The sequence below is a fragment of the Grampus griseus genome (genome assembly GCF_964374135.1).
Source record: "Grampus griseus genome assembly, chromosome: 4".
NCBI classification, from domain to species: domain Eukaryota; kingdom Metazoa; phylum Chordata; class Mammalia; order Artiodactyla; family Delphinidae; genus Grampus; species Grampus griseus.
Window position 1 is genome coordinate 490,758 of NC_138997.1, and position 12,543 is coordinate 503,300.

Here is a 12,543-nt window from a genome sequence, read left to right on the forward strand (position 1 = left end):
ATTCATTTTTCACATTTTATATATCACTGAGCTCAGGTTCCTGTAAAATATCTGGGCTCGTAGAGCTGTTCAGGCAAAGGCAGAACTGAGTTTCAAGCCTGGGTTTTTCAGAGCCCATGAGTTTAACCATGTTGCCCTGTGCTTTTGCTTTTAAAAAGCTCCCAGAAGGCCTGTTCTTTCCTAGCAAGGGATATTCTGAAATGTTCTACAAAGGTAAGGCGTGGGTCAGAGCAGAGTCCTTGCTTGAAGAACACTACCGAGAGGCTGGGGCCTGCCTGTCCCTCCCCCGTAGCCTCGACCACAGGTTAAACTTTCAGCTCCTGCATCAGGAGGACGGGAAAGGATACAGGGGCAAGAGGAGGACCACTCAGGGGTTTGGGGCAGTACTCAGGGGCGTGTTTCGGTATTTTCCTAACTGGCTCGGTTATACTGGTGTGCGAATACCAGTTCCGTTTGTATTTGGTCTTCTACTCTGTCTTTGAAATTTTCTTTAAGAAAGCTTTCTGTAGCCGTTTCATATATAAGGTAATTTTTTTTAAAAAAAACAACCTGACTTTTAGAGTTCATTTTAAAAATACATCTCGGCTCATTTCCTGCCGGTGGACAACTTGATTTGGCCTTGTTTTGGTTTTCCTGAAATCAAAGAATTATTTCATGTGCAAATAATACAATAAACACTTGAGTTCAAATTTTCAGACTCGAACTTGGAAGTTTTGCAAACCAGTGTCATTGTCGGGAATATTTTACGAGTTCATTCATCTGTCTGCTGCTCAGGAGTGGGTAATCGGCTCTGCGGATCATCAGGGCTGAATTTCCCTTGCTGACTAACTGGTCCCACACTGTAGGCAGCAGGCAAAGGCAAGAAGGGGTCAGAGACAGATCCAAAAAGAGAGAGTGTGAACCTATGTGTCTGACAGAAGCTGTGTTTACAGAGTGATACGGAAAGCATTCCAGAACGCCTCTGACCTTAATTCTCAGGCAGGCTGATAAGATAGCCAACAAGTCCTGTAGCTGTGCTACTATGTCTGTCTGCCTAGGGCTTTGCCAGACAGTTTACTCAGAATTTATTCTCAGGGCCTTGTGTCCTGAAACGTGCCTCAGCTAGATGCAGATATTCCGTTAGGATGTGTTCCCAGAGACCTATCTCTTTAAAAAGAAATTCTCAAAACTTAAAAAAATTATTTTATTTGGAAATTTAAAAAAATCTATTACCGCTTCCCTGACTTCTTAGAGTTGCTCACACTTTTAAATTGTCCTCATCACTATTCCACTGTTGAAATAAGATGAAGGACCTTTTTTCTTATGAGACTGCCTGCTGATATGCTAAATGGCTTCTCTCTGCTGTCTTTCTTTAGTTCTTCGGGACATTGGGCCTTTCTCCCCATCTTTCTGGCAGGTCAGCTGCTGTTTCTACTGCAGTCAGTTTGCTGCCCGCTGAGGGTACCTTAAATGCCCCGTCCGCCACCTCTGTTAAGTGAATGAGTTTTAGTACAACTCGTTATGATACCTCTTTAGGTTGGTTGCACAGAGAGCTTTGGGTGTGTTTCTTTTTCTAGGACCTTTTGATCACATCCCAGCATCACGTGTGAACTTGTGGCTGGTGTGTGTGTCTCTGTGTACAATATATGCACATTTGCTGGTGTCCATGCAGGCTTACAGCTTCTCGTTTTTTCTTTTTTTTTTGAGGGTAAAGAGAGGGAGCTTATTTTGTTTTTTGGATTTTTTAAAATAAATTTATTTATTTTGGCTGCATTGGGTCTTCATTGCTGCGCTTGGACTTTCTCTAGTTGCAGCGAGCGGGGGCTACTCTTCATTGCAGTGCGCGGGCTTCTCATTGCGGTGGCTTCTCTTGTTGCAGAGCACGGGCTCTAGGCGCACAGGCTTCAGTAGTTGTGGCTCGTGGGCTTCAGTAGTTGTGGCGCACGGGCTTCAGTAGTTGTGGTTCGCGGGCTCTAGAGCACAGGCTCAGTAGTTGTGGCGTACAGGCTTAGTTGCTCCGCGGCATGTGGGATCTTCCCGGACCAGGGCTTGAACCCGTATCCCCTGCATTGGCAGGCGGATTCTTAACCACTGTGCCACCAGGGAAGTCCCAGGGAGCTTATTTTGAATCGCACTATGTGTTGTTTGGATTAGCTAAGCTTTGCTGGGAGTTAGCAGAAGAGGTCTCTGAGCAGCTTTGCTTTCCTTCTTTAGAAAAAAACCCAGAAGTTGCTTAAGGGAGAAGAAGGAGCAAATGTAAAGACTGAAAATATAACATAATATATAACAAAGGGTTGGGGGGTCTCTAGATTCAAACTAGATGTAATTCAAACTATTTAGATAAGAACATACAGAAATATATATTTCTAGCAACCTAGTATTTTAAATAATTATAAGCAGTATACCTTTATGCAATCAAGTAGCCAACAGAGCAATTTCCTTCTCAAAAATATTTCCTTTTGAAACTTCTCTACATGTATCGAGCTTTACTGAAAACTTTTCAACATTTTAAATTCATGCCTGTTTCCTCTTGGCTTGTCTAATGGCAAGCTGAACCACAAGTAGAACTTGGGTGTCTTTTAATCACTTCAGTAGTTTGGCAAATTTGGTCATAATCAGTCTTCACTGTCAGAAATCATCAAAAAACAATTAGACAAACAGGAATCAACAAGTTGTCCAGTTGAAATTACAAAAACCTTCTATCAGTCAAAATGTATGCTGTTATATTATCAACTTTTGTGCTACGTAAAGCAGCGCAGAAATTGAATAAGGAATAGGTTTCTTTAGTTACTAATTTTTATGTAAGATCAAGGATAAAAGTTTAATGCAATGATGTCTGAGAGTTAAATATATAGAACCAAAAACTCAAAAGCAGGATGTACTATGTATTTGCTTTAGAAAATAATTAAGAACTTACTTAAAAGTGAAATCCCTCAGTACAGAGATTTTTCTTCTTGGCTGGGTTATCAGAAAACCCCATGCTGACTTATTATCATCTTTTCCTGGCCATTTCATACCACTGGTTTTCTGCCAGTACAGCCTCTATACTATTAGCCAATATGAAGTTAGCTTCAAAGGTAAATATACTTTATAAGAAATGATGAAACACTCTAAATCAGGTATATTCAGGGTTTTTCCAACACTGTTTTGGGTTTGTACACGTCACTGCTCCTTTCCTGTAAACTTGACAGTCAAGATTTTCCTCTACAGAAAAGGTAGTTTAAATTATTTTCTGTTATCATTCCTGTATGTTATAATCTGAAATTTTAGCATTCACATGTCAGTTTATAATTTAAGATATTGAAATAATTTCAGGAACTCTTTGGAAAGAGAAGACTTTGAAAAAATAATGGCAGACCAAGCGATTGCAGCAGGTAATAGAATTAAGTATATGCAATTAGGAAATAATTATACTTGTAGAACTAATGTTTTACCCGTAAACAAAGATTTTCTATTCCTAGAAAATATTTAGCTGGAGAACAAATATTTTCTTTAAAATATTCATATTTATTTGCTGGTAGCTTCCAGTGTGAAATGTTCAATATCATGTTTTGTGTTAACACAAAGAACAACTTTTTCGCACTATATGTCTTTGTTTGACCTCAAACATTTCCTCTTCTTACAATGTTTATTTGCTGAGAAGTAGATAAAGCTGTGTGGGAGGCTGACTCATAGGCGTTCACAGGCTTTGGTCTTGAACTTTAAGTGTTCCTCATTTATGCATGAAAAATTCTACTCAGCAAAGTAAAAGAAGTAATTTTTTTAAAGGTTGGAAGCAATCATGGGAAAAAAGGTGAGCAGTGCTCTCATATTAATCCTAGTTTGGAGGAAACAAGCAGATGAGTGACTCTGTCATACTGTCCTTTCCAAAGTTTGAGTACATGAACCAACAGGTTAGATGTTTCTCAAAGTACAAGATATGAAGAACTTGATGATGATGATGATGATGACAGTGGCGATGGCTGACTTGTACTGAGCCCTTCCTCCGGGTCAGGTGCGATCCTAACGTGCCCGCCAACCCTGCCATGGCAGTGCTGTGGACAGGGCACTCGGGTTTCCCTAAGTCACAGATGAGAAGAATGTGGTACACAGAGTGTAAAGAACAAAGGACATTAGAGGGAGAAGCTGTGCAAAGTAGATAATATATTCCAAACACCTATTCAGTCAGGTAACATCAAACAAAAATGCTGTTTTACTGGAAAAAAATTACTTCATATCGTCTCTAAGGAAAAATGACAAAACTGAGTTTCACCACCAGTGATTTAGATTAATTCCTGTGTCTGATGCTTATACTTCAAGGGGGCCAAGACCCCTTCAGCAACATGTACCACTGTTTCCGTTGTTAACAAGGTGGGAGAGCTTTTTCTGAAATGGACTTGGTCCTGTGATTCCAATTGCTCTTTTATAGTTAAGCTTCAGGGAGATAAAAAGTCATATATTATACTCAGTTGATCATTCTTTATAATTAACTGACTTGGGATTCATATTAGGAGTTATCCAAATTTTAGAAACTCATTTATGTAGATAATTTAAACACGGGTAGTTAATTTTGGTTGGAAATCTTATTAGCCGATATAAAGCAAACTAACTCGTCAGCTAGAACAATATTAAAACCAGTAACAGCACATCTCTGCTAAGATGGCGCATTTGATACGGCAGAAAATGTATTATGTGCTTTCAGGAGTCCCAGTGGAGATCATCAGAGAATCTCTCGGTGAGGAGCTTTTTAAAATATGCTACGAAGAAGATGAATACATCCTAGGGGTGGTCGGAGGAACCCTGAAAGACTTCTTAAATAGCTTCAGCACCCTTCTGAGACAGAGCAGTCACTGCCAGGAAGCAGAGAAGAAGGGCAGGTTTGAGGACGCGTCCATCCTGTGCCTGGATAAAGATCCCGATTTCTTAAATGTTTACTATTTCTTCCCCAAGAGGATCACTTCCCTGATTCTCCCCGGCATCGTTAAGGCAGCTGCTCGCATCTTGTACGAGACCGAAGTGGAGGTGTCCTCGACCCCCCCCTGCTTCCACCAGCACTGCAGCGAGTTCATGGACCAGCCCTGCCTGCTCTACTCCGTCCACGTCAAGACCCCCCGGCCGGCCCCACCCCCGGGGAAGCCCCCGTCCTCGCTGGTGATCCCCACCTCGCTCTTCTGCAAGACCTTCCCCTTCCATTTCATGCTGGACAGAGACATGACCATCCTGCAGTTGGGCAACGGCATCAGAAGGCTGATGAGCAGGAGAGACGTGCAAGGGAAGCCTCATTTTGACGAGTACTTCGAGATTCTCACTCCAAAAATCAGCCAGAACTTCAGCGGAATCATGACCATGTTGAACATGCAGTTTGTCGTCCGCGTGAGGAGGTGGGACAACGCCGTGAAGAAATCTTCCAGGGTAAGAAGAACGTTACACTGTTGTGAATATGGAATCCGTTGTTTCATATTTAAAGACTAGAAATAAAGGTGAAAATATACGCATTACTTGAGATGTTTTAATACAGCATTTCTGTTTAAGACAATTCTAAAACACTTCGAAGGGTGGAATAAATTTAAGACAAGATTCTTTCTGCATTCATTTGCTCACTTAAGCCATCACTGCACAGATATTTGTTGAATGCAGTCTACCTTTTACAATCTTTATGGAGTATTTTATAACTGAATTAGAAAAATATTGATGTAAAAGTATGGTTTCAGTCATCATGAAGTAGCTGACTTAATTTGGAATGATAAGAGGGATTCTACAACAAAGAAACAACTTGTTTCTTACAGGCGGCAACTAAATGGATTTTTTCAATATTTAATAGACATGGAAAAAAATCAATAACTTGTTTGATTAACTGTTAGAGAATGTGGGGAAAAATGTTCTGCTCTCATAATAGATAACCATGGTAATGATTTAGAAAAATGTTTGGGAAATCACAGCCGATAGTACAAGCAAGCTCAAAGAAAGGCTTATGACGCATCTAACTTCTGGACACATGTAAACCAGCAGACATGCTGTCTGTCCCCCCCAAATGAAAACAGCTTTATTACTTTTTATCATAAAAGTAGTATAGCTAAGTGTTTAAAAAATAGGTAATACTTAAAGATGTTCATTGCAAACTCAAAAATATTAATTTTACACATTTTTATTTAAAACAAAATATACTATTTACAACTTTTTTTTTTTAATCACTAAACGATACCTATGGGCCTCCTGCCATGTCATTAGATACCTGTCTGTTCCACGTTTTCAAAGGCTGTGTCGTATCCCATCGTGTGGTTTCCCGTTTAACCGTTCACTATTGAAGGACACCTGGGCTGCCTTCCACTTTGCTGCCGTGAACACACATGTACACGTTTGTCTCATTCACACAAGTAACCCTGTCATCCAGGACAAACACACGAAGCCCCCTTGCTCAGGGCTCCTTGTGCCATCCTTTCTGCTGCTGTCCACAGAATGCAGTAGCAGAAGCATCAGCATGCCACATAGTGAGAAAGCCCTGAAGCAAGAATTTGGGGCTCTGTTGATTGAAAATCATGATTTCTGTGTAGCCTGTACTGCAGTGTATTCTCCGAATGTCTGCATGCATTTTAGAATTCATAGTAAATTGCAACGCTAAGAAAGCATATTGTTTTTGTTGACCAGTAGAAAAAAATCAAGTCTAAAAATAAAAGGAGGGACTTCCCTGGCGGTCCAGGGGTTAGGACTCCACGCTTCCACCGCAGGGGGCACAGGTTCGATCCCTGGTCGGGGCACTGAGGTCCGCAAGCCTCACGGTACAGCCACAAAAACCAAGGGGATTATCCCTGTACCCGCCTCACCTTTTGTCTCAAAAAGGTGTTGGGAACTTGAATAGGCCACAACGGTTGGTGCCTCTTCCTACGCAGGTGATGGACCTCAAAGGCCAGATGATCTACATGGTGGAGTCCAGCGCCATCCTGTTCCTGGGCTCGCCCTGCGTGGACAGACTGGAGGACTTCACGGGCCGGGGGCTCTACCTCTCGGACATCCCCATCCACAACGCACTGCGGGACGTGGTCCTGATCGGAGAGCAGGCCAGGGCGCAGGACGGCCTGAAGAAGAGGCTGGGCAAGCTCAAGGCCACGCTGGAGCAGGCCCACCAGGCCCTGGAGGAGGAGAAGCGGAAGACGGTGGACCTCCTGTGCTCCATCTTCCCCTGCGAGGTGGCGCAGCAGCTGTGGCAGGGCCGAGCCGTGCAGGCCAAGCGGTTTGGCGACGTCACCATGCTCTTCTCGGACATCGTGGGCTTCACGGCCATCTGCTCTCAGTGCTCCCCGCTGCAGGTCATCACCATGCTCAACGCGCTCTACACCCGCTTCGACCGGCAGTGCGGGGAGCTGGACGTCTACAAGGTAGGGGCCTGCGGGGGGCAGGGCGAGGCCAGGGGCCCCAGCCCGGGAGCAGGCGGCGTGCCTCGGCCGTGCGCGTGGCCTCCGGCCCGAAAGGGCTCCGAAGCCGCGCATTCCAGAAAGGACGAGCTTGTGCCAAAGAACAAGCACAGAGTGCAGGGGTGACAGAGCGAGGGGGCGGGCCTCGGACCCTCAGAGAGGGGAAGTTTAAAGGACGGTGAGCCTGGGCTTCCCTGGTGGCGCAGTGGTTGGGAGTCCGCCTGCCGATGCAGGGGACACGGGTTCGTGCCCCGGTCCGGGAAGATCCCACATGGCGCGGAGCGGCTGGGCCCGTGAGCCATGGCTGCTGGGCGTGCGTGTCCGGAGCCTGTGCTCCGCAACGGGAGAGGCCACAACAGTGAGAGGCCCACGTACCGCAAAAAAAAAAAAAAAAGACAGTGAGCCTGAGCCTCGACTGTGAGACCCGAGATGAACTGTTAAGGTGAGATGTTTCAAGGTCAGCCTTGCACAGGGAGGACGTATCCTTTCTGTCTGCAGAAGGAAAGAAGCACGAGGACTGCACAAATTGTCTTCGAACGGATTCATTCAGTACAGGGTAACGGGATCCTTTTCACAGCCGGGGAAGAGAAACCCAAGTCAGCGGCTTAGGGAGTTACTGTACCCAGGCCAAGGGCAGAAGGAGGGCTGTCTTCCAATCTCCTTTACTGCCTTATTGGCTTTGTAAGCAGAGAAAGTTAAATAACCTTTCTCATTTCTGAAACAGAGGATATAATACCCACCCACAGAGTTTATATGCATGAATAACATGCATTATGTCCCGTAATCTTCGTGAACACGACTGTTACAAAGATTACGGTAAAAAAATAATCTGTCCTTCATCAGCCAGCAGGCACTGAGTGCCTACAGGGTAGCAGCCATCATTCTAGGCTCCGAGGCTGCACGGGGATTGTCCCTGAAACATAATAAGCTATTTTTTAAATGTAACTTTTGTTAATAAGAGAACCAATGAAGACACTTTGTGTTCAGCTTATTTCTTTAGAAGTAAAACATATTTTCTTGATGAATTTAAAGTATTTTACGTTGTCCTAAATACTGGCATAAGGAATAAAGCATGCTTCTCATTTATGTGGCTTGAATCATCTTTTAATTTGCCACGTAAAATTCTGGCATTTCAGAGCTTAATGCAACATGAAAACAAATAAATGATTAAAGAGGAAACAAAAATGATTTATGGGACTCTATAAGCCCCTCCTTTGTTCCAATCTAGATGCTCAAAGTCAAACTTGCCTTTTAAAAAATTTGTAACAGGAAATTCCAGACAGAGCTATGATTCCCTTAGGAAAAAAGAGGTCCATGCATAATTACAGATAAAATAATTGGCTTCACTTAGGTTAAGCCTCATGGCCTCTTGTGGAATTCACTGTATTTATTTGTAGACAGTTTATGCCTTGAGAATATCTCCTCTCAGAACTGGGAGGTCTCCCTGTCTTCTGCAAACTGCTGTGGCTGCTTGCAGAAGCTGCCCGCTGCTGCACGGTTCGTCCTGTTGAAACTTTAAAATATGGGTCATTCTCTCCAGTGGTCAGAATCTTGTACCTCACGATGAGGGTGCGGGCGCAGAGACCCCTGGGGGCCCAGCCGCAGCCCCAGCCAGAGAGCCTGCATCCTCGTTTCACCTGCTCTTCATGCCGACTCCGCGTGGAGACACCTGGAGGTGCTGTGAACAAACGGGGGAGGGTCCTCACCTCAGAATAACCTTAAGATATGGAAAGTGTTCATCAGGGGCTGACCTGTGCCCGTGGTGGCTTCCAAGGAACAGTCAGGCTTGTTTATTCCAGGACCCGGCTGGACCAGGACTTCATTCAGTTACATTTCCTTTCTGTCTTTCAATCTCTCGGTCATTTTCTGCTTATTTGAGTGTGTATCTGTCTGTTGTTTCAGCACATCCTTACTGGTCCTCCAGCGTTGGCCAGCGTGGGAGGGGGTACAGTCCCTGTGAAAAGAGTCCACGGCAGGGGGCGGGCAGAGGAGGGACACACAGAGACGCACAGGGCAGATTCCCTGTGACACTGGGGACGCGATACCACTCTCACCTCTGCAGGGGCTGCAGCAGCACAGAGGACAGCACCCAACACCCAGTAGGGGCGAGGGTGCCCTTCTCCTACTTAGTAACACTTCCTGAGCCCTGTGACAGGTGAGCCGTTAGCCTGAGCGCTTCTCTGCCTGTAGTGCTGAGGAGATGCTCTCGGGATGCCCGGCCGCCGGGCTGTGTCCTTGGTGAACAGCCTGGGCCCCAGCGATGGAGGAGCTGATGAGACAGACTCCGAGAGCTTGTGTCCTACTGGGAGAAAAGCCAACAAACGGGCATAACTCCAACAGCATCCCTGTTGGTGTGCTCTCCTGGTAGGAAATGGAGCCGGTACGGGCCGTGGGCGGGATCGGGCTTCCTCGCCAGGTGGGTGTCAGCAGGGCCCGAGGAGACCAGGGACACGCCAGGTGGCCACCTGCAGGAAGACTGTTCCAGACCGAGGAGTAGCAAGTGTTTGGTATGTTTGAGGGGAAACAGGTGGCCGCTGGCTTGGAACACAGTACGCAAGAGGGAGAGTTAGGAGACGGATTGGGGGCAGCAGAAAGGCAGGGCAAGAACTTGGGGGGCATGTTAAGGGCCCCGGCATTTATTCTGCATGAAATAGGGAGTCACTGAAATTTGTCCCCATTCTCTTCTCCTCTCTCGTCTCCGTCCCCCTAGATTGGAAGCTCTGGATCAGAACAGTGATATGATCTGTTAAGTTACAATTAATATTTAGAGGAGAAAAATGTACCTATCACAAATTGGTGGCTTATTTGTGGATTTAAAGTAAACATTAGCTTTCTGTACTCAGGGTCACCGACAGATAAAAATCACTGGTAGCAACAGCAATCATGAAATGATAGTAATGTACATGAAATTTACAGAAGAGCCTGATTTCCAATAGCTTCCAGTCACCATTGTCTGCCTCTGGGCTTGACATCTTGGTTTCTACACTTTGTGATTAGCGTTGCTATGACAACCCCAAATGTCCTTTTGAAAAGCTAAAATGACAGTTTTAACCAGGCACATCCTTAATAAATTCATAGGGCCTTGATTCAGTAGTGACTTTGTTCAGAAAGCTGTATTTTATGCTGAGAGGGTATAAAATCACCCAGTATCTTAAACAGTTTAGTATAAACCCAGAGTACGTCATTTGCTTCTACAAAGCCCTTTCACGTGGTGGGGAAAGAAGGAGGTGAGTCAGTGGCGATCCTGGGAGTAGAAGCCCTCCCGAAACTGTGTTCACAGCGCGACACTGCCGCTCACCTTGTGCGTTTCCTGGGAAGGAAAGCCTTTTCCAAGAGTCTGCGATTTGCTCTGATGTTCCATTGGCCCTGAGCGCTGAGGTGTCTGCTGCATGATTCTTAATTTCTGCTCTATGATATGCCCTGTGGTGCTTCCTCAGCTTCTGCTTGTAACGTGGAGAATCTGTTGTGCGTAGGTGGAGACCATCGGCGATGCATACTGTGTGGCTGGGGGCTTGCACAAAGAGAGCGACACCCACGCTGTTCGGATCGCACTGATGGCCCTGAAGATGATGGAGCTGTCTGATGAAGTGGTGTCTCCCCACGGAGAGCCCATCAAGGTGAGGCGTATCACGTCCTGGCCAGGAGATGTCAGGACAGTAAATGCTGGTTAGTTAGATCCCAACAGAATGGTGCGTCCCTCAGGGTTTAGGGGCAGAGAGCGAATCTCCAGCTTGCTTTACTACGCGGTGTTAAATGGCTTACAGGTCACTTAGAGACCAAAGACGCCATCCATGGCTTGAGCTTTGAAAAAATGGTTCCCAAACCCGCACTTCAGAACCACAGCTTCCTCCGTGACCTGGAAGCTGGTTCCAGAACCACACAGCCACAGCCAGGCAGGGAACCACTGTGCTCGGAAAGCAGCTGCGTCCACTGCTGGCTGCAGAAGAGAGTTGCAGCTGCTGTAATTGCATCAGCAGCGTGGAAATACCGCATCACGACTCTTCCAAAATGAATGACTGGCCACTGGGCTCCCTGCTAAGCAGGGGAGAGAGAACACAAAGGCTTCCCCAGCCGTGCTCACACCGGGAGTGCAGGCAGAAATGCAGGTTTCTGGAGCTCAGGCAAGGGCTTCCGATTCATCACACCTAAGTACATCTAGAACCTTCAAGGGACTTTGGAAAATGGAATGTTTAGTTTTTTGAGCCCTGCAGGGGAGGAATTACACGAGAATGAAGTGGGCTGCTAACCCACCAATATTTTCCAGGACACATAAAATTCCAAAATTTCTAGACGAGCCATATCCCAGAACAATAATGTCTTATAGCAGATGAGAAAATAAAATTAACATGCTAACCATTGATTTCATAGATAAAATGTGAGTGGAATATCCTTATCTGTCCCACTTGAAGTGAGTCTGCCTTAGAACAGTCTCAGCTGATGACCTTCAGAAATGGGTCTTTGAAGTAATACGGAATCCTGTGTGGCATGATATAAAATAGAGAGAGAAGGAGGAAAAAACTTGGAAGTTTAGCCAGGGCTCTCTCCACCGTTACTAGAAGCCGTATGCGTAAGCCTTCACAACTATCTTCTAAGTCAACCCTCATCCCAGTTATATACCGATGTGTGACACACTTCCCTAAATTAGTGGCGTGGAACCACAGAGCTTTGATTTTGCACTGGTTCTGTGCGTCGGAATTTGGATGAGGCAAAGCAGGAATACCTCGTCCTTTCTCACAGCATCCGGCACCTCAGCGGTCGAGGGCGCGTCAGGTAGCTGGGATTACACCACTTGAACCAGAGCTTCCCTCGCCGGCCTGGTTCCCTGGGTGGGGCTGGCGGAGGGCGGGGCCCAGCTGGGACTGTCAGCCCAGGTGCTCACCTGTCACGCTCTGCTGGGGCAGCCTCAGGGCCGTCCCACTTCTTACGTAGGGACCACGTCCCGGTGAACAGGTCTGCCTCCACTGCATGGCCTTTATGCCCTGGCCTGAGGAGATACACTGTGACACATCCATTTTGTCCTAATGGTCACAGCAACCCTAAGCCTGCCCACAGGGGAGAAGACTGAGACCCCAGGTTTCAATAGGAAGAGCGCGACATAATTTTCCACTGTGCTTTAAAAGTTTCACAGTATCTGACTTTTCCAGATGCTTAACTTCTATACTTTTTTAGAAGAGAA

General features: G+C 45.8%; 1 protein-coding gene across 2 annotated transcripts in view; it reads left to right on the top strand.

The window, feature by feature from the left end:
* The window catches only part of GUCY1A1 (guanylate cyclase 1 soluble subunit alpha 1), a 63,310-nt gene that overhangs the window by 37,923 nt on the left and 12,844 nt on the right, over positions 1-12,543 (top strand). For both annotated transcript variants that reach the window (XM_082652728.1, XM_082652729.1), the window contains exons 4-7: positions 3,295-3,353; positions 4,661-5,370; positions 6,846-7,331; positions 10,841-10,984. In XM_082652728.1, the coding sequence (XP_082508854.1) occupies positions 3,295-3,353; positions 4,661-5,370; positions 6,846-7,331; positions 10,841-10,984 (1,399 nt within the window). The remainder of the gene's footprint in view (positions 1-3,294; positions 3,354-4,660; positions 5,371-6,845; positions 7,332-10,840; positions 10,985-12,543) is intronic.